Consider the following 21,478-nt stretch of genomic DNA (forward strand, 5'->3'; position numbering starts at 1 on the left):
CACCAGGGAAGCCCCCCAAAATGTTATTTACTCATTAAGGTATAAGTAAACAACCAGGTGGGCCAGAACATCGGGCCCCACTGGAGACGATCTGCTGACTCTTTTCCTTCAGGTCAGCTTGCAAAACTGCCCACTCAGAGAGGTCTTTCCTGCCCCTCCAACATAAGGGATCCCAGGACCCTCTTTTACCAACTCCTGCTTTATTTTCATCAGGGCTCTTAACACAGGCCCTCTTGTTTATTGATATGCTTTGCGTATGTCCTCACTAGGCTGTCAGCTTTTTAAGGGTGGATTGAATCTAGTGGATATAGCCATGTCCGGATCCCCAGAACATGTCACCGTTACCTCTTTGGAAAAAAATTCTTTGCAGGTGCAGTTGAGGATATTGACCTGAGGAGATCCTGCTGGAGTGTGTGGGTGGGCCCTAAATCCTATGACACGTGTCTTTGTAAGAGAAAAGCAGAGCGAGATTAGACACAGACAGAAAAGGAGGAGACTTTGTGACCAAGAAGGCAGAGGCTGGAGTGATGTGGCCGCAAGCCAAGGAACGCCAGCAGCCACCGGGACGGGAAGAAGCAGAGAATGGATTCTCCCCTGCAGCCCCCAGAAGGAGCGGGGCCTGGCCCACGCCACGACTGCAGACTCTTGGGCCCCAGAGCTCTGAGAATGAATTTCTGTAGAGCTCCCAAGTTTGAGGTCATTTGTTAGGGCCTCCACAGGAAATGAAAAGAAGGCGGGATGCTTGTCTGCTTCTTGGGCAGTGTAACCCCGGGGTCTAAAACGCTGCTTGTGTAGAGCAGGTGCTTACTGAGTGTTTGGTAAACGAATGAATAAGGGAGCATCTCAGAGGCTTTGCGGTTGGGCAGCCCTGGGTTTCAATCCTGACTCTGCGTCTGAAGCACTGGGAGGCCTGAAGCTCATTTCCTCCCGCCTCTGTTTCCTGCCCTGTAAAGTGGGCCACATACCTACCCCTGGGGGTGTCGGGAGGGCAGAGTGAGGTCACGTGTGTAACACACGGGGCAGGGCGCAGGGTGCCTGCTTCCTGCGGCCCCGAGTCACCAGTAGGTAAGGGACCACTAGTTGGTCATTGTTGTACACTCCGTATGGGTTATCTGATAGCCACCGACAGCCAGCCGCGTTCATCGATGATTGATGCCCAGTTGGGTGGAGGAGAGGAGGAAGAAACAGCATCTGTGGTCCCCAGACGCCAGGGAAAAGTACCCGTGCTTCCAGCCCAGCCCCTGGCCTGCCTGGCCTCAGGCTCCGCTGCTGCTGCCAGAGAGAAAGTGTGTGTGTTCATCTCTTGGCAGTCGCTTTGACCTCAGATACCCAGAGCTTGTGGGCGGGGGAAGACACAGACCTGGGGCAGCCTGCAATTAGTCTACTGACGTCAGAAATTCTACCCCCACGTACGTGCGTGCGCGCACACACACACGTACACGTGTACACACACATCTTCACACACGCCTCCGCACATCCACACACGTCCACACGTACACACACACCACACACACGCATATACGCACACACCTCCACATATACACATACACGTGTACACACGTATCCACATACATCCACACACACATCCACACGTCCACATATACACGTCCACACATACACACGCGCACACACACACATCCACACGTCCATATACACACACGTACACAGAGCCTCCACATACACACATGCACACACGTATCCACATGCATCCACACGCATCCACACACACGTCCACATACACACGTCCACGTATACACATACACACGCATCCACACACACACATACACACCTCTACATACACACACGCACATCCATACACGCATGCACATCCATACACGCATACACACACATCCACACGCCTCCACATACATACACGTGTACACACACATCCACACACGCGTACACATACACACACACACGTCCACATACACATACACGTCCACACACATCCACATACACATCCACACGCATCCACACACGTACACACACACATCCACATGCGCACACACACACACACACACACACACCCTTCTGAGGGGAAACCAGCCCGCTAGCGTTCCTCACTGACTTGACAGGAGCCCTCCTTTCCCTCCTCTTCTCTCCTTTTCCCAAGGCCTGTACCCAGCCAGCTAAGCAGGGCGCTCGCCGCTGGCTGGAGGCCTTTCCCACGGCCCCGCGTCTGCTGAGCTGGGAGGAGGGGAAATGGACATGCACACGCAGATCCACACTGGGACACACACACTCACACACGCACACACACACACACACACACACACCCTTCTGAGGGGAAACCAGCCCGCTAGCGTTCCTCACTGACTTGACAGGAGCCCTCCTTTCCCTCCTCTTCTCTCCTTTTCCCAAGGCCTGTACCCAGCCAGCTAAGCAGGGCGCTCGCCGCTGGCTGGAGGCCTTTCCCACGGCCCCGCGTCTGCTGAGCTGGGGGCGCGGACCCTCCCTCCGTGCGCGGCGCAGAGCCGACCGCCCCCCCCCGACCGTCTCCTTTAGCCTCAGAGCCGCCCCATAAGAGAGGCGCTGTAGCCCATCCTCAGATGGGGGGCTCAGACCAGCTGGGTCACCCCGGAACCCGGACTTCCAAGGCAGAGGTGCCGCCTTCAGGCCGACCGTGCCTCACGTCTTAGGTCGGATCCTGGTGCGCTTTCAGCGCGGGAAGCCTAGTGGGCGGCGATCAGAGCCCCAGCCCTGCGAGCCCACAGCTGGGAAGGGCAGAGCTGCTCCGGCCCCGGACTCTGCAGGCGGAGACTGCCGTGGTCCTTCCGGAGACGAGGTGGTCACGAAGCTCAAAAGCTCTCCAAAGAGCCCAACTTGTCCGTCCTTATACACCGTAGAGCTGCTGTCGATCTTCAGACTAAAAAAGTTTTGTTTTTTACCATCAGGGTAAAAAGCTTTATTGGAAGAATCTCTCACCCATGTCCTGATTCCAGGCGTGGGTTTAATCGCAAGTCTGCCGCTTCTCAGCAGGGTGACCTTGGACAGTTCGCTTGGACCGCCTTCATCTGGGTCCCGAGGTGTAGTAGCAATAGCACCGACCTTCTGTGGAGCTCCTGGGAGGCCTCAAAGAGTTAAAATTGCAGAGTGCTTCAGACAGTGCCTGGTGCGGTGTAAGTGCCAGGGGAGGGTGGGCTATGTCCCCTGTCATTATTCAGACCCGTAGTAACAATAGCACCGACCTTCTGTGGAGCTCCTGGGAGGCCTCAAAGAGTTAAAATTGCAGAGTGCTTCAGACAGTGCCTGGTGCGGTGTAAGTGCCAGGGGAGGGTGGGCTATGTCCCCTGTCATTATTCAGACCCGTGGACCCCTTTGGGCCACCGGCTCTTCTTCCGCCGGATGCTTGTTCACAGGGACAGAGGTCCCCGTGGCTCCCACACGTGGCATGCTCTCTGGCGTGCCCCTCCCCGTTCCGTCCGCTCCAGCTCGGAAGCCCCGATCTCGGGGCAGGGCCTATTCCACCGCCGGGCCGGGGCTGTGGTCCTGGGGCACAGCAGCGTGGGGCCAGGGACCCAGCGAAGCCCGGAGTGAAAACAAGTGGCTCATTGCGACACAGCTCCCAGAGGAGAAAGCGATTGTATTTCAGCCAGAGAGCAAGGGGTTTGTGCCGGGAAATCAGCCCGTTTGGCAAAATCTCACTGAAATCTCCGTACAGCTATTACTTTCTCAACAGAAAACAGATGAGCAGGTTCCGAGTCTCCACCGCCACCCTGATGTTTCAGGAGTTTCTCTCAACGCTCTCGAGGCACCTTGACAAAGCGCCTCCGTCTCTGCAGCCTCCGTGGAAGGGCAGAAAAGGCTCGGGTCTGAACCCTGGCTGTTACTTTCTCCTCTTCCACGGACCGTGTCGCTGCTTCCACTGTGCAGACCTTGCTTCCTCCCCTGTGGGCTGGAGGGGTGCTCTAGTCACAGGGCTTCGACAGCCCGGGGAGAGAACCCCCAAAACACGTTTGCCGTAAGCTCTCCGCAAATGCAGAGATCAATAGTGTTGACTACAACGACGCCTGCCGCGTTAAACAAGCGCCACGAGGCTGCGGGAGAGGCCTCGGTATCCGGGGGTGTCCCAGCCCCCTCGCGGCTGGGGGGACCGTGTGCCGAGTTCCAGCCCACGCGATGTGAGTCGAAAGGATCTGCGTCGCTGCCCGGCCAGAGCCTTTAAAAGCCGGGACGTAACCCCTCCAGTTCCTCCTCTCTTTCGTAGCCCTGCTGGCTGGAGACCACAGGCGGGGCTCTTGGCGTGTCCGTCCAGCTGATCCCCGAGTCCCTCGGTGGAGCGGAATCCCTACTGACTGCCCTTCGCCGGGGAAGCAGCCCAAGTAAGAAATAAACCTTGGCTGTGTGAAACCACTGCGCTGTCGGGACCACGTTGTTTCTCCGCAGAACCTGATTTTACTCCCCAAATGCAAGTGTCGAAGAGATGTACCGAGGAGTCCTGTTTCTGAAGTCACATCCAGTGGGACTCTGAGCCCGTTTCCCCTGAGGTCGGCTGGAAATTCAGTCCCAGCCGTCCCTGGAGTTCCTTTCCCCGGACCACCTAGTGTCGGGGGAATGTCCTTAGGGTCTCAGGTAGCAGAAGGCGTGAGGTCCTCATTCTGTCACCTGGTCTCGCGCATGAGGGCGCCGGTGCTGCCGGCGTGCCGAGCTCGGGCGTGGGACGATTTGCTGGTGCCTGAAACGCGCCTTCCCGGGTGCACCGCACAGCCGCTTCCCGCCGGCGACCTAGGGCCGCCTCCAGGACTCACCACCCCAAGCCAACTTTCCTTTCCCGATCTCGGCGAATCTGCCTGTTCCCCCAAAGCGTGTGCTTCTGCCTGCACTTCCCTCCTCTCTCCCCTGTCTAGCCTCTCCCTTCGCTGAGTTTAGGCTTTCCGAAAACAAAACCATTTTACAAGCCAGAGAAGGAGTGGGGAAGCCTGTCTAAATGTCTGCCTGGTCCCGGATCAGAAACACCCCCGGAGACAAGGAAACGCAGAGTCCGGCCCCTTCTTAGAACAGGGGTGGGTAAAATTCCACAAGAACAAAAACCACATTAATATCTCAATAAATTATCCCACCCCATGGGTGACATCTCATGCTCGGGAGGAAAAGAGGCCAATTATCCTCTCCGTGTGTAAATCAGATGGAAGACTAACACCATGCAAATTAGCACCAGCGCATGGGCCCAGGACTTGAAAGAATTTAATCTGTGGGGAAGCCACGAGGAAATTTGCCCACAAACCATGAAAATATGTGCCCCCAACCCCTACAGTCAGATCCTTCTCTCCTTCGGATGCCCATATGCCTGGTGACAGGCAGTGAGGCAAGGTTCAAACACTTTTGAAAAGATGTATATTCCGGTCAACATTTGTTTGTTGAAGGACCCAGCGTGTGGATTTTTAGTCTCCTCCTTGTTCTTAGTCCACGCTGAGCGCTGCCTTTAGGCCTCAGTTTTGCTTTTGGCACTTTGCTTTTTGGCACTCCTCCACCACGGAGGAGAGGGAGGATACACAGCCATCCAATTCCAATGTCAGTGTCATTTGCTAACTGTGTGTGTGTGTGTGTGTGTGTGTGTGTGTGTGTGTGTGTGTGTGAAACATATATTTGTCTATTTTAGGTGGCACAGTTGGAAGAGGAAAGAACCAGAATTTAGTAGTGCATCCTTTGCAAGTAACAACGTGTGTTGGTCTTTTATCCATATGCTTGTTAGGTCAGTATAAGCCTGACAACTGAATGACAGCTGACTCACATTTGTTTTGTTTGTTTTCACACAATTAAATAATACTTAAATTTTTTGCGGTGCAGAGGATCTCGGAGGAGTGTAGGAGACCCTGAGGAAGGCTTTGATGCTCTCTGTGGAAAATATTAAATTGCGCCGAGTCCAGAATCCATCGCAGCAATTTTCAGGTCATTATCAGAGGATTAAGTGCTTTCTGTGCTCATGATTCTGTAACTCCAGCCAGGGCTTTCTCAACCTCAGCACTACTGACATTTGGGGCAGATGATTTTCTGTCGTGCCAGGCTCAACAGAAAATTAAATAAAAGAGGAGAATGCATTAGAGGATGTTTAGCAGCGTCCGTTAGCGCCCCTCTCCACCAACTGTGATGCAAAGATGTCTCCAAATATTGCCATCGTGAGGGGTGAGGTTGCCCCTGGTTGACAACCTCTGGCCTACACCACGGAGGCCGTATCCCATGGAACAATGTAGCTCACAGCTGTGGGACCTCGGCTCTGTGAATGGTCACGTCGTGATGAGGTTGAGCGTTCAGCGTTAATATTTAATGTTTCTCAGAATGCGTTGTGCGTCACACAGAATCCGTGCATGTCGTCATGGGCTCCGTAAAGGAAAGGTGTAGGAAGTGCCCTCTGCACAGGAAGCCTGACTGCAGGACTTCTCAGAGCCTTTACTGTCTTTATGCAGCTGTGACTCTCCCAGAGAGGTCGCGGTTTGCAACTCTTTTCCAATTTTATTTGCATGGAGCAAGTGATGTGTGTTAGTTGTGCTGGTGCTTTGCTTCTTGCCCAGGACCGGAACTGGGGAAACGTGGCCCAGCTAGAAGTTCTCTGCTAGGTCCCTACCTCGACTCTGGGGATCCCTTAGACCAGGATCTAAGAAGACCTGCCGTCTTCTCCAGGATGTCCAGTCCGCCCTCATCTCCGGCGATAGGTCTGGAAGTTGTTGCGAGGGTGGAGAGGCGGGTCTCTCACTGAGACCACAGTCCCAGCTCCGGGACTGCCCTCACTCTGTTAGCTCATCCCAAAGCAGCAGGGTCTGCTGACAGTTGCCAAGACATGGAAACAACCTAAGCGTCCATCAGCAGATGCATATATGTGTATGTATACGCAATGGAATATGACTCGGCCATTAAAAAAGAGCGAGATTTTGCCATTTGCAGCAACACGGATGGACTTGGAGGGTATTATGCTGAGTGAAAAAAGTCAGCCAGAGAAAGATAAATGCTGCGTATCATTTGTATGTGGAATCTTAAAAAAGACGACAAACGAGTGAAGAGCGCATACAAGAAGCAGACTCACAGAGAACAAACTAGTGGGCACCAGTGAGGGGGACGATATGGGTGGCGGGGGGGAGTGGGAGGTACAAACTGTCGGGCGTAAGGCAGGCTCAAGGATGTATATGCACAGCACAGGGAGTACAGCCAGTATTTTGTAATAACTGTAAATGGGAAGTAACCTTTAAAAATCGTATAGAATTAAAAACAAGTAAATAAATAAATAGGAGAAAAAAGATCAGCAAGGTCTGAGCAAAACGGGCAAGCCTAACCACTTTGATAAGACCAAGAAAACAAACAAGATCCCATCTGGGGTCATGAGGAGCGAGGCTGCTCACTCTATCTCGGACTTCTGCGTGAGTCCAGCAGGTCCCTTTGTCCCTGTATCCCCGACCCCACGTAGTAGCGTCGTCCGCAGTAGGCAGCCCCCAGGTGAGTGGAAGTTGTCTCCAGCGACGCGGCCCCCTCTGGATGGAGCTCTGGCGGCATCGCGTGCCTGTGGACCGCCCCGCCCCCCCCGGGAACAAGCTGGGAGGCCGGAGGGAGCCCGGGCTCCGCGCTGCTTCCCCGTGGGCCCCAGCGTGGAAGGCGCGTCGAGTGGGAATGCAGAACCTGACCTCGGAGGCCACTGGCCGGGGTCACACGGCTGCCCTGTGGTGGCACTCTCCAGCCAGGGGACCTGGAGCTGGCTCACCCGTGCCGGCCTCCTTGTCCGTGAGATAAGGCCAACCGGGTCCCTGCCCCCTCGGGAGGGGGAGGAGGGTCCTGAGCCGGCGGGTGTGGGGTGCTCGCGGGAGGGGCGGGCACGGAGCCCCATCGGTGTTGGCGTGATGACTCCACGTGAGAGCAGAGCGGGGGACGGCCGTGAGGAGTGGGCCAGACAGCCGGCCGGCCATTGCCGTGGCTCTCGTGTTCTCCTGGGAGCTTGTTTCACCGGCCAGCCAGGTGCATTTAAAGGGCTCAACGGGCAGCCCCGTTGCAGAACGTGGGATGGGATGGGGAAGCAGTAGCCCCTCTCCAACCTAGCAGCATCCACTGCCCCCCACCCAGTGAGAGCTCCTGGGCCTGAGGGCGTCGGTTCCTTGGGCGGGGCGGGGGGGGGGGGCGTGGACTTGTTCTCGGGAGCAGCGGTGCCCCAGGACCACTCCGTGCCTGGCGGTTCCCATCGGCTCCATCAGCTGTGGCCCCAGTGGCTGCTTGGATTCGTTTCCTAGAGCTGCCATCACGGGTCACCGCGCCCTGCGGGGCTTAACACAACAGAAGTCTATTCTCTTACACTTCTGGAGGGCAGAAGTCCAAATTCAAGGTGTTAGGTGAGGCCATGCCCCCTCCAAAGGCTCCAGGGGAAAATACATTTCTGGCTTCTTCCAGCCTCTGCTGACTGCGGGCCACTTCTCTCCAAGGTCGGCCTCTGGGGCCACGTGGTCTCCCGCTCTGCTCTGTACCCGCCGAGGGCCTGTCTGATGAGGATACTTGTGGTTACCTCCAGGGCCCCCCCCAGATATCCAGGCTCATCACCCCATCTCCAGATCCAAACTGCATCACTTGTGCAAGTCCCTCTGGTCGTGTGAGGAAACATTTGCAGGTCCCAGGGTGAGGATATGGATATCTCGGCCCAGCACTCAACCCGCCGCAGGGATGCAGCATAGAGCAGAATTCGGGGAACTGGGAAATGAAGCAGAGGTCGCGATAATCCTTCACGGCCCTCCTTCCCCACCCTATACAAATGGAATCTTAGAAATCAGAGTAATAACTCACCCACCTATTAATTAATTTAATCCTCACTAAAACCCCCCTTAAGGTAGTACATTTATTATCCGTACTTTTCAGAGGCGCAGAGAGGTCAAGGAACCAGCCCTAGGTCACACAGCCTTGCGTGGCAGAGCTGGGACTCTGGATGAGGGACCTGCCTCTCCTACCCTCCCTGTCTCTCTGGATGTGCAGGCTCAGCACTAATAGGGACTCTGAGTTACAGATACAGCAGCGTTGTCACCTGTCACCTACCCCTAAAAGCCAAGCCGCAGCCCGTGGGCTCAGCGAAGCAGATATTCCTTCAGGCTGAAGGACAGACTTCAGGGGGTGAATGCATTTCTGTCTTGGGAATTGAGATGAGGAGGTGAGGAGGGACTGGGGACCCGCTTTGGGGTCTGACAGGTGGTGGCAGGTCCATCTGGCTCACAGCTTCCGTGGACTTGCCTTGGCCTCAAGGGTACAGGGATAAACAGGGAGGGTGGCGGGTGAACAGAAAGGGCTGCAGTGGGGGCTGTGCTCTTGGAGCCCGTGGGATGGAGCAGGCTCCCACGGGAGAGGATGCTAACGGGGGAGACGCCCGGGCCTGTTTGCGAAGAGCCACGGGATTTTTTTTTTTTTTTAATTGAGGTAGAGTTGATTTACAATGTTGTGTTAACTTCTGCTGTACAGCAAAGTGATTCAGTTACACACATATATATTCTTTTTCATATTCTTTTCCATTATGGTTTATCCCAGGACATGGAATATAGTTCCCTGAAGCCCCAGGATTTTGATGGTGAGCCCACCAGTCTGCTGAGGTGTATCTGGGGAGAGCTGGCTGTTCCAGATAATTCTGTAGTAAGGACATGCAGCCTGCAGGGACCCAATGGTCTCAGAAATAAAGTCCATTCGAGTAATAAAAAGAAAAACCATTTCCAGAAGCCCACGGCCTCCTTGGCCTCCATCACTTGTCCTCATTAGCTGTTGTGCTAATGTTCTCCTATCAAGTGTTGGCTAGGAGAAGCAAGGAGGTCCTTTACGTAAAGCCCTGAGTTCCCTAAAGTTATGTGCCTGCCCGTGATATTCATATCAGGTATTCAGTCAAAAGCTCTGGGTTGTGAATTGCCCATCTGAGGCAGATCTACCACGAAGCTGATAAAGCTTCAGCCCAGGGCCTCTTGCTTCCCCTGTGGGTGCAGGAAGCTGTAAGCGGGGTGAGTGGGCCGCTGACCAGGAAGAAGAGGCAGTTTCCACGTTAAGTATGAAATCTCAGGGAAGAGGGATCTAAATCCTCAGGGCACTAGTGATCTGTTGATATCTTTTCGCACCCCGAAGAAATAGTCACTCACGCGTCTAATTCTGTATTCACGGTTTTGTACTCTCTTTTCCTAGAAGTGGTCCTCCAAATGTGTAAGCGTCAGGCCCCACCGAGCCCAGCTCCTCCTTATTCACAGGAGAAATAGGGCAAAGACGACGGAAGACTTTTCCAAACTTGTCACCACGCAGACGAAGCAACTCTGGGAAAATGTTCTTTTTCTAAGACCAATGTCAAGGCTAAGAATACTGAAACAGACCCGTGGATCAAACAGATGCACAGATGGAGGTCGAAAGCCGAGTCCCTTAGAGGCTCACCCTAATGCTTTTATAATTTTCTTCATGGCAGAGTGCTTTTGGAAATTCATAAGATGAGTAAGATCATAAATAAGTCAGTAAGTCACCTTATGAGTTCCCTGCTAACAGAGGTAGAATTCTAGTGCAATTCCTGTGTTCAAGAGATTCTTGCTCCCCCCGTCCCAAGTTTTGATACTAGTATTTTGGAGTCTGATGGAGTTTTTGCAGCAGGAAACTTGTTCAGGCATCTAAGAATCAGTTATTTATAGAACATTTCCTGCACGCAGAGCACTGTGTCAAATGCTAAGGAAGATGTAAAAATCTTAGGCAGGCTCCGGCCCTCGAGAAACGTAGAGCTTTTTTGGGAAGAAAACCCACATGGCTCTGAAATCTTTCACTGTCGCCCCATCTCCTTCCCGATGCTCCAGCACAACGACCACTCAACGAAAGAGGGAATTTTGCCGAGTGCCTGACAGCCCCGCCTCCCTCCGGCTGCTCAGGATGCTGGGAGTAGATGGTCTGGGCTCTGTGAACCTCCACAGATGATCTGTCCTAAGCCAGGTGATGGGGTTCGGGGAGCCCCATCATACTTCTCCACCAGGCACGGCATCTCCCAGCCATGCTGGGAATGAGCAGCTCTAAAAAACAAGCAGGAGGTCAACCAATTAGAAAATAATTAATGGATTATCACCAGACTCCTCCCCAGGGGACCTCAGTGTGAGCCCTTAAAGCAGAGAGTATGTCATCTCTCGTCACAGCTTCCTAACGAGAGAATGTAGCAAAATATAAATTCTCAGGCATGCAGCTGAAATAGCTCTGCTTGCCAGGGCTTGGCATCGTTGCTTTTGGCAGGGAACGCGTGTGCAAATGCCAAAGAGAGACTAGTTATTTCAGCCAGAAAGGACAGAAATTAATTCCCAGGATCGGTTCAGTCTGCCCTGACTCAGGAGAACCAGGAAATTTACGAGATGCTACCGTTAGAAAGAAGGAAGGACGGCAGGCAGGATTTCTGGAAACTTTAGCATTAGAGCAAACATAACGCTATCCAGAAAGCATGCAAATCAGCTGCTCCTGAGTAAGCCTGTGATTCCCATTAATTGATTTTCCAGAAAAACAGAGAGGGTAGTTCTTACAGAGCTGTGCACCCACTGTGGGTGAGATACGGAGCACATTCATTGGTTCCTCAGACTTTATTGAGCACCTGTTGCCTACAGCAAGAACAACAGAAGAGATGGGAGGTGTATACGGATTTGCAGGAGTGAGAGAGAAAGCTCACATCCAGGTGCAGAATTGGAAAAGCTTCAAAGAGGACGTTCCTTGAGAGTTTGACCCTGGAATCTGGAGATGAAAATGTGGAAGTCGGCATTCCCGTGGGAGAAGCAGCACGAGGTGGGCTGGAAGGTCTGGGAGCATATTAAACACAGTGCTTAGGTAGGAAGGGAACGAGGAGGGGGGAGACTAGAAAGGGTCAAAGGGGCTCTTGGGGGATATACCAGAATCAGGGCGTTGGACCAGATTTCACCGGCAGCGAGGACATGGCGAAGAATTTTGCAGGAGGGAGACGCGTGCTTGGAGCTCTGATTTCCAGATAATTTGGCCGAGATCGGAGCCTGGAGAGACGAGGAGGAAGACTTGAGTCCTGAACCTCAGTTAAGAGGCCACCGCGGGCTCCAGGCGAGGCGTGAGGGCTGAGGTGGCAGGGCAGCAGGAGGAAAGGGAACACTGGAGAGGTGGCAGAGGTGAAACTGCAGGTTTGAGGAACGATTTGGAGGGGACACAGGAGTCAGAGACACCTGCGCTTCACAGCCGGGGCACCTGAGCAGTGACTAGCTTGTCCCTAGAACTAATGGGGCCTCGACGGGCCCTCCTGATGCAGCCCCGCCCTCTCCGCTTTACGGACCGTCAGGCGGGATTCTTGCGTATTTCTTTGCACGGTCTGGTGCCAAAATTATCCCCAAAGGGCCTGACCCCGCCCCATGAGGCAGCTAAGTACAGTGGAGGCATCTACACCTTGAAACCAAGTGTGGGGAGGGAGTCTGTCCTACCCCTTGTCTTTCCTCCAGACCGGAAATCGAGGAACCGAGGAAGTTTTTCAGGCCTAAAGTCGCGCGCTCAGCGACTGGGAGCGTGGGGCGGGCGAGGGTGGCGCCCAAGCCTCTGAGAACCTTCCAGGCCCTTCCTGAACCCTCTCTGGGTCACAGCCGTCTCCCCTCCTTGCCAGATGTGTTCCCGGCACCTGGCCCCTGAACACCACACCCCAGGGGCTCCGCCCTGAAGATCCCAGGAGGGACCAGAGCCCGGGATGGCATCCTCCACGCGCTCTCAGAGCCCCACATCCCAGGAAGAGGCCCCAGGCCCTCACTTAGCTGGGCGGCAGCAGCTGAGGTGCCCGGCTGCAGGCTCCCCCCCAGCCCCAGGCCAGACCTGCCTGACAGTCAAAGGATGGAGAAAGCATTTTTCTCTAATACCCCGAAGACAACTTGGCTACTGCTTCCTTAGTGCACCTAGAGACCGCAGACAAGCCACAGTGGGACTGCCGGGCCCCTGGGAAGACCCGTGACCTTGCAGACGTGCCAGGGCAGGCGAAGGGTAGTGTGTAGCACAGCAGTAAGACGGAGGTCCTTCCCTGGTTTACAGGGTGTTCCGAGGATTTTGCTGTGGCTTGCGAAGCCGGTGGCTTCCAGCGACCCACTGCAAATGTGATGCTCTACCTGCTCTCCAGTCTTTATAAGCAGTAATGATAGTTAAAAATGGCAGCCATCCTCGGGCACCTGCTGAGTCAAAGGGTAAACTCATTATAAATTTTGAAATGGAACGTTGCCCTCTGAAAAGATGGGCCGATTATACTTTCATCAATAATGCAAGAAAGCATTATACTCGATGCTACTCGGTGAGCCTGCTTAAACCCTTATAAGGTTTCCATTTGTAAAGCATCTTATGATTGTAAAATTCATGGAGGTAACTACGCAAGTTGGTCTACATAGGAACACTCTTAAAAAGATCAGTACGGGGGAACTAGCCCTACCAGCAATTAGTGTTTTTTATGAAGTTTTTAAAAAGTTCAAACTGTCATACCGGAGCATGGCTAGACAGAACATGAAACAGAATGGAGAGCCCAGAAACAGACCCAAGAATATAAATGGAAATTTATTGTGTGAAAAAAGATGACATTTTTAATCCGTGAGATTTTTTAAAATGGACTGTTTAATAAATTATTTTTAGAGAACTGGCTAGCTATCTAGCGGGGAAAATGGTGCGTGCCATACTCAATATTTTTTACATACCTTTTACTAAATATTTAAATGGAAAAAATGAAACCAGAAAATACTAGAAGGAACCATGATTTGCTTTGATTTGGTTTTGTATTCCTGTCACTTCAAAGTGAGACTGGCTTTTCTAAGTATAATGTAGACGTCAGAGCCTGAATAAAAGGAGTGGTCATTTCAGCCTCATAAAAATCAACATTTTTGCATGAAAAAGATCATCCCCAATAAAGTCCGAAAATTGGGGTGGGGGAGCTGTTTGCAAATCATAGTAGGGAAAAAGAGCTGATTTTCTACATGGGCACAATCAGTAAGAAAAAGATGACCAACCCAGCACAAACACGGGCAAGGGAAATAGAAGTGACGCTTGAACACAAGAGAAGATGCTCAGCTTCACTCCTAGCAAGATAGAGACGCACGTTTAAAATACACGGAGAGGGGCTTCCCTGGTGGCGCAGTGGTTGAGAATCCGCCTGCCGATGCAGGGGACGCGGGTTCGTGCCCCGGTCCGGGAAGATCCCACGTGTCGCGGAGCGGCTGGGCCCGTGAGCCGTGGCCGCTGAGCCTGCGCGTCCGGAGCCTGTGCTCCGCGATGGGAGAGGCCACGACAGTGAGAGGCCCACGTACTACAAAAAAAAAAAAAAAAAAAAAAAAAACCAAAAAAAAAAATAAATAAAATAAAATACACGGAGATACCATTTTTCACCTAGTAGGTCGACAGAGATCAAAAAGTAACACGGTTGGCAAAGCTTCGTGAAAATAGTCTCAGACAGTGCTCACCCTTGGAGCAGGGCAGCTTGGTAACTTCTGTAACGACGACAGATGTATTAATATCTACCTTTGACCCGTCAGTTACGCTTCTAGAATTTCACCGTACAGACATCCTCCCGCACAAGGGAAACGTCACAGGTACAGGTTAGACTTCACAACATCACTTGTGGTAGCAAAAGACTTCAAACAACCTAGATTTTTACCAATAAGGAATAAGGTGGGTCCTGTGATGCCCAAACACTGGAATACTATGCAGCCTTACAAAGGAATAAGGAGCGTTCTGGGTGCTGAATTGGAACGGTTGCCAAAACCTAGTGACAAGAGCAAAGCAAGTTTCAGGACAGTGTGGATTTTATGCTACAAAACCTATAAGGGTAAAAGGGGAGAGAAACAAGGGAAACAACTGGCCACATCAGTTACCTCTGGAGACGGAAGTCGGTGAACGGGCAGACAGGGATGGAAGGGAGAGTTTTGAAATTTAACATTTTGAACCGTGTAAATATTTCCTACTCAAAACAATTTTTATGGAAAACTCCAGTACTTCAGAGGGTAAGGAGCAGAGTGGATTTTACTTCTCACTTCAAGGTCATGGGACTTGTAACCGAGGTTTTCTTTTTATGAATGAAAGCAACATCCCATCAATACTTTGTGCTTTATTTTTTGGTATCTACTTTATTTCTTCCTTTAAAAGTAAGGCTAGTTTAAGGACCAGGATTATCTTGGCTGACACTGTACATAACAACCCCTCCCCCCATATATATAATATTTGTTTAATATAGTGATATTTACTTTTGCCACATTGAGCTGCGTTTTTAGAAATCTACTTTCTTTTTTTCCTTGGGTATAACAAACAGGTAAAAAAAGGCAGGTAATTTCTGTGTTCGCCATATTTTTTTAATTTTTATTTTATATTGGGGTATAGCCGATTAACTGTTGTGTTAGTTTCAGGTGTACAGCAGAGTGATTCAGGTATATAGATACATATATCCATTCTTTGTCAAATTCTTTTCCCATTTAGATCCTTATTACAGAATATTGAGCAGAGTTCCCTGTGCTGTACAGTAGGTCCTTGCTGGTTATCTCTTTTACCATTTTTATGTTTGCAAGCACACAGCCATAATCAGAGCACAGGCCAGTGTGCTGCAGAACGGGCTCTCCTCTGGGGGCCAAAAAGCCCCGACCCGTCACATTTGCCAGTTTCCATGGTGTAAATTCTCCCACGACGGCAGATGTCAAGCTACCTGTCCAAGCCAGCTCCAACACACCCCTGCTGGTTGTCCCCAAGGAACAAAGGGCACACAAACAACGTTTCTGATTTTAAAAAAAAGCAAAAAAAAATAGACAACCCTACCTTAACCATTAAAAAAAAAACCCCAAAACAAACAAACAACCCAGTGGGAAGGACCCCGTGCTGCCCTTGTTTTGTGCTACGCCCCGCCCCCGCCCAGGCTGTGACACTGGCCCCGGGAAGGGCAGAATCGCTAACCAGAGAGCTATGCGTCCCCACCCAACAGTAAATATGAAGGTTTTAAAGAGCGATTTGTCCTCCTGAGGAAGTTACACTCCATTTGCCACATTTGTTTTTCTGTTTGGAGGCTGGAGCCCCGACTGTTGGACTGTTGTTGTAGCTGGAACCCATCAGCTTGCAGCTCCACTTAAGAAAACTCCACCTCCTCCCCAGCCCTGCTCCCAAATCCCAGAATCATTGTTTCTCTTTCTGCTGCTCTAGTTCAGGGTGACTAGCTCAGCTCAGGACTTTGCAGTCTTTCCACCAGACTCCCAAGAGAGTCGAGCAGTCCCAGAGTTTAAGCCTCAAAGTAGCCTTGGGAACTACAGCCTGGCCCGGCTCTCTTTTAAAATAAAAATAAATGTGAATAAAGTAAGGAAAAGCTGGCCAGTGGCCTGCAGACCTAGTAAACTGCTAGGACTGAAGCAGTTTAACGTGAGACACTTCGGATAATTATACCAATAGTTCAAGCCTCCCCTCCACCCCCAGCTGGAAGGCTGCCTGCCCAGAGCTTGCTGTCTTGGGGGGACGTCCCAGCCGTCTTTTCTCACCTCCTTTTGGAGAACAAAGATCTCCTACACTTCTAGTAAATTTGAAGCATACAGTACAGTGTGATTAACTAGAGCCGCCACGCTGTATAGGAGATCCCCAGGGGTCGTTCATCCTGCACAACTGAAACTTTGCGCCCTTTGACCAACATCCCCCCGTTTCCCCCTCCCTCCCGCCGCTGGCAACCACTGTTCTCCTCTCCGCTGCTATTAAATTTGACTTTTTAAGAGTCCACATAGAAGTGAGATCACCCAGTGTCTGTCTTCCTGTGTCTGGCTTATTTCACTCGGCTTAATGTCCCCCAGGTGCACTGATATTGTTGCAAAAGGCAGGATTTCCTTCTTTTTTAAAGCTGAATAATCTTCCGTTGTGTGTATATACCACACTTTCTTTATCCATTCATCCATCGACAGACATTTCGGTTCCTTCTGCTACACCAGCCAGAGAAAACTCTCCGCTTTCAAGAGTCGTGGAACTACATTAGGCCCTGCTGGCTAACCTCCTCATCCCCGGTCAACTGTGCCACAACGTAGAACAATCCTGGGAGTGACAGGTCATCATGTTCACAGCTTCTAGCCATGAGGGCGTGGAACCCCGAAGGCCAGTCCTAGAATTCTGCCAACCACAACATCTCTATTTTCTCAGAGATATGTGATGTGATTTCTCCACATTATTTATTCATTATCTGGCTACCTTAACAGAAAGAAAACATCTTGAATGGGGGTGGTAATTATCCTCTTCTGCTCTGCACTGGACAATCTATGTCGGGCTCTTGCATTTCATTCTGGGTGTCAGAAATAAGAGGGAAGTGGGGACTTCCCTGGTGGTCCAGGGGTTAAGAATCCGCCTTCCAATGCAGGGGACGCAGGTTCGATCCCTGGTCGGGGAACTAAAATCCCACATGCCGCGGGGCAACGAAGCCCACACGCCGCAACTACTGAGCCCCTGTCCTCGAGAGCCCATGTGTCACAACTAGAGAGAAGTCCGTGTGCCGCAACGAAAGATCCTGAGTGCCAAAAGGAAGACCCGATGCAGCCAAATAAATAAATAAATAAATAAATATTTTTAAAAAGGGGAAAAGAAAGAAAGAAAGAAGAGGGAAAGAGATCCACATAGCCATAATTAAATAAATAAATAAATATTTTTAAAAAGGGGAAAAGAGGGGCTTCCCTGGTGGCGCAGTGGTTGCGCGTCCGCCTGCCGATGCAGGGGAACCGGGCAAAATCACAAATGGATTCACACCGTGGCCTGGGAAGGTGGTGAAGGGAATGCAGAAACTCAACCTGAAGATGGGAACTGAGGTCACGTGACATCCATCTTCAAATATTTACAAGGCTACAATGTAAGGAAGGGTTTTGTTCTGCATAAATCCAGGGGATAGAGCCAGGACTCCTTGATGGAAGCTCTAGAAAGACTTTGGCCCAGTATTGGACAGTGCTTTCTAATAGAGCCGGCCTGATTGATTGGGCTACTCTGGATGTGGTACATCTGCTTCATTGGAGCTGATCAAGTACAAAATAGGCAACTCCTGGATGGGAATGTGGTAAGTGGAATAAGACGTCGGGTTCAAGGGTCTTTCAGATCCCTTCCAAGCCCGAGCTCATTACCCGACAGCCTTGGCTTCTTTGGTCCAAGCCTTCCTTTTGAGTCTCCTCCGCCTGGTTTGCGTGTCCTTGTTCTCAACCATAATGTCGTGTCACAGTCTGGAACTCACCTTCACCAGGTCTTTCTTTCCGGTTGGCTATTTTCAGAATTATGGCTTGAATAACAGAAAATACGAAGCGACAGATTGGAAGAGAGGAAGAAAGGGTCGTCCCAGGAGGACTCCTCAGATCGAGCCAATGGAGCTGCTTCTCTAGGAAAGGATCGTGGCAGCAAGAGTCTGGAAGAAAGAACAACAGGGTGGGGCCCTAGTCCAATAGGACCCGTGTCCTTTTAAGAAAAGGAGGAGACACCGGAGATGTGTCCTCAAGAGAGGAGACCGTGGCAGGAGACAACAAGAAAGAAGGTGGCCGTCTGCACGCTAAGGAGAGAAGAGGCTGCAGGAAAAACCAAACCTGGCGACACCTTGATCTTGACTTGAGCCTCCAGACCTGTGAGAGGATAAATTCCTGTTGTTTGAACCACCAGCCTGTGGAATTTTGTCTGTGTAGCCTGAGCTGACAGAGACAGTAGGTCAGGGATCTTCATCCATTTGCAATGTGGACATGGTGCCTGAGACATACAAAAGCTTTGACGATGCTCTGAGGCCTGAACAAAGAAAATGGATTGGCTCAGAAATGGAGAAAAAAAAACAACAACCCCAAAACTCCAAAACAAAAATGAATTAATATATAATTAAATGTCCACAGAACAATGAGCCAGTGTTGACTTGGCTATATGACTAGATACCATATTCTCTGTTGTTGTTGTTTGTTTATTTTGATACTTTATTCTTAACAGATTCAGAATGATAAAAGAAAACTTTCAAAAGGGATAGCAAAAGATATTGAATGAGGGGTGGATTTTAATATGTTTGACATGATATAAGGCGAAGGCCTCCAAAAGTAGGGGCACCCAGAGGCCACCAGGACCCTGGAGCAGGTGCCATGAAGGCTAGGACCAAGAGCTGCCAGACATCCATCCTTCCACATCAGTTTATAAACCTGAGCCTCTTCCTCAAGACACGTGACTTTCACCCAGGACAGCGTTATTATTTGACTGTATTCACACAGGGCGAGGGGAGTGCGGAACAAAACAAAACAAAACTCCATTCCCTCCTGAGGGTCTGGACTCTTGGAGGTAAAGTCTGAGGTGACCCAAGTGAAATTTTCTTGGAAAACTACTGGTTTTTATTAAAAATGATGGTTTCATTTTCCTCCCCATGACGTGTCTACGTTGATTTTAATATAAAGGTAATTTTTAAAACTATTTACCAGTGAGAACATTTGACACGCCAAGAACATCGGCCGTGTTTGTTTTGTTATGTACCCCGTCACAGACCTCCGAGGTAAGGTATCACGGTTTGATAAATACGGACGTACAGGGACACCCAAACCCTGCCCCATAACCCCAGCTAGCCCGTCCCGGTCAGCTTCACCTCGCCAGATGACATGTGCCGACCTGCCTTGCTTTCCAGTCAGAAGACCTCCATCTTTTCACCCAGCCACCTGTTTTATCCATCCTTCCTCTCTAACCCTCAGATACACCTGTCCCTCGCCTGCCTCTCGTAACGTCCATGTTGTCACCAATCCAGGAGCACAGCCCGCATCGCCCCTTCCATCCAAACACCACCCACGTGGGTCCAGCTGAAGTCCACTTTCTCCCATCAGAGTCTTCCTCTGACTACTTCACCATATAATCGTCTTTCCCTTCCCCCAAACGTTAAGGCGTTTTTGTCTGAACACATGTCCAGCAGTTGATGACAACTGCCTTATATTTTGCTCTGATGATTTCGTAGACGTACCGCTTATCTCCCAGACTGGGCTCTGAGCCTCTGCATGGCAGTGGCATTGTGTTTCAGCGTTTTCTTTTTGTCCTGGCAGAGAAGTTTCCTGAACAGGACCAACAGTACATGGCTAATTAATTCTTCTTTCCTTATAGGACGTATTGATTAATCTCACCCAGCTTCGAGCTCTCCTGAACAATCCTGACCCTCACTCTTGGCATTCTCATCAATTACCTCTCTCTCACCTCCTGACTCCTAAGGTCAGGAAATATTGGGAAGTGTAAAATACAGACTTTTTCATGGGAAAGTGCCGGAAGAGGCCCAGGATCACTCCCCGAGATCCCAGATTATACGAGGCCCCTAATTTGCCTCTTAACCGTCTGCGCTTTCCCTTCACAGTATCCGCCATGGCCTGTGGTTAGGTATGTGTGGGTGTGTGTGTGTGGCCCTGCGTAACTGTTTGCCTGTGTCACTCACTGGACTGTAAACCCTCTGAGGGCAGGGAAGCCCGGTGGCCGCTTTGTCCGCCAAGGTGCCCTAAGCACAGCCTCAAGCCTCATACATATCATGCCAAATGAATGAAATAACGGAGAGGCCAGACAAGGCGCTTCCGCAGGTCTCTGCGCTCTTGTTCCCCCGGCTGAAGAAAATCTCTTCCTGCTCTTTCAGGCGACACAAGATATACAAAGAGCAGCTGAATCTCACTTCCCTGGATCCCCCACTGCAGCTCCGCCTGGAGACCAGCTGGATCCAGTTCCACCTGGGGATCAGCCGCCACGGCCTGTACTCCCGGTCCAGTCCTGTCGTCAACAAACTTCTCCACGACATGAGGCACCTTCCCACCATCAGCGCTGGTGAGGGTCACAGGACCAGGCGGGAAGGACTGACTCTCTCCCAGAGAGGCTGGGTAAACCCACCAGGCCAGGCTCCAGGGTGAAAGAGTAAAGGGTTGATTCTGACACCCAAGAGAGAAAGAAGAAAAACAGAGACAGTGATCTTTTGCCCTTTGAAAGAGATCTTACAACCCTGATCTCATCACAACCCCATAAGGGAGGCACAGGAGGTGTTCCGTAGCTTACAGAAAGGTGACGGCCACTACCGATCCAGTGCTCCTTTCGAATCTGGCGACTCCCTCTTATACAGTGATCTCATGATGTAGACATTGTCACTGCCGCTTTACAGATGGGGAAACTGAGGCTCAGAGAGTTCTGGCCGAGGACCCAGTGATGGCCTGCTGCCTGAGGCCTCGAGCACTACGCCAGCCTAAGGGACACACTGAGGGATTTCCAGACACCAGCCAGAACCGGCTTCCCCACCAGCTGTTGCTGGAGCGTCCACGGAAGGGCTAGAGAGCATGGGGCCTGGATGGAGCAGGCTGGGAGGCTGCGGCCCCAAATGGGGCTCGGGGAGGTCCCCTAGTGAATGCGCAAGGGCCCCAGCCTGCCTTCCAGGCTCCCCCTCTGGTGTCTGAACCAGAATCGAGGGTTCTCAGAGCCCTGCTCCTCCTTCGCAGACTACAGTCAGGACGAGAAAGCCTTGCTTGGAGCCTGCGACTGCACCCAGAGTAAGTGGCCCGGCCCCGCCCGCGACCCGCCCCGGCCCGCCCCGGCCCGCCCCGGCCCGCCC

The 21,478-nt window shown here is 51.5% G+C and overlaps 1 protein-coding gene across 1 annotated transcript in view; it reads left to right on the forward strand.

Annotated features, from left to right (window-relative positions):
* The window catches only part of FAM20A (FAM20A golgi associated secretory pathway pseudokinase), a 47,139-nt gene that overhangs the window by 12,987 nt on the left and 12,674 nt on the right, over positions 1-21,478 (forward strand). The window contains exons 2-3 of the mRNA XM_024130286.2: positions 20,522-20,706; positions 21,366-21,416. Coding sequence (XP_023986054.1) covers positions 20,522-20,706; positions 21,366-21,416 — 236 coding nt within the window. The remainder of the gene's footprint in view (positions 1-20,521; positions 20,707-21,365; positions 21,417-21,478) is intronic.

Source organism: Physeter macrocephalus, chromosome 14 (assembly GCF_002837175.3).
Source record: "Physeter macrocephalus isolate SW-GA chromosome 14, ASM283717v5, whole genome shotgun sequence".
Classification (NCBI taxonomy): Eukaryota; Metazoa; Chordata; class Mammalia; order Artiodactyla; family Physeteridae; genus Physeter; species Physeter macrocephalus.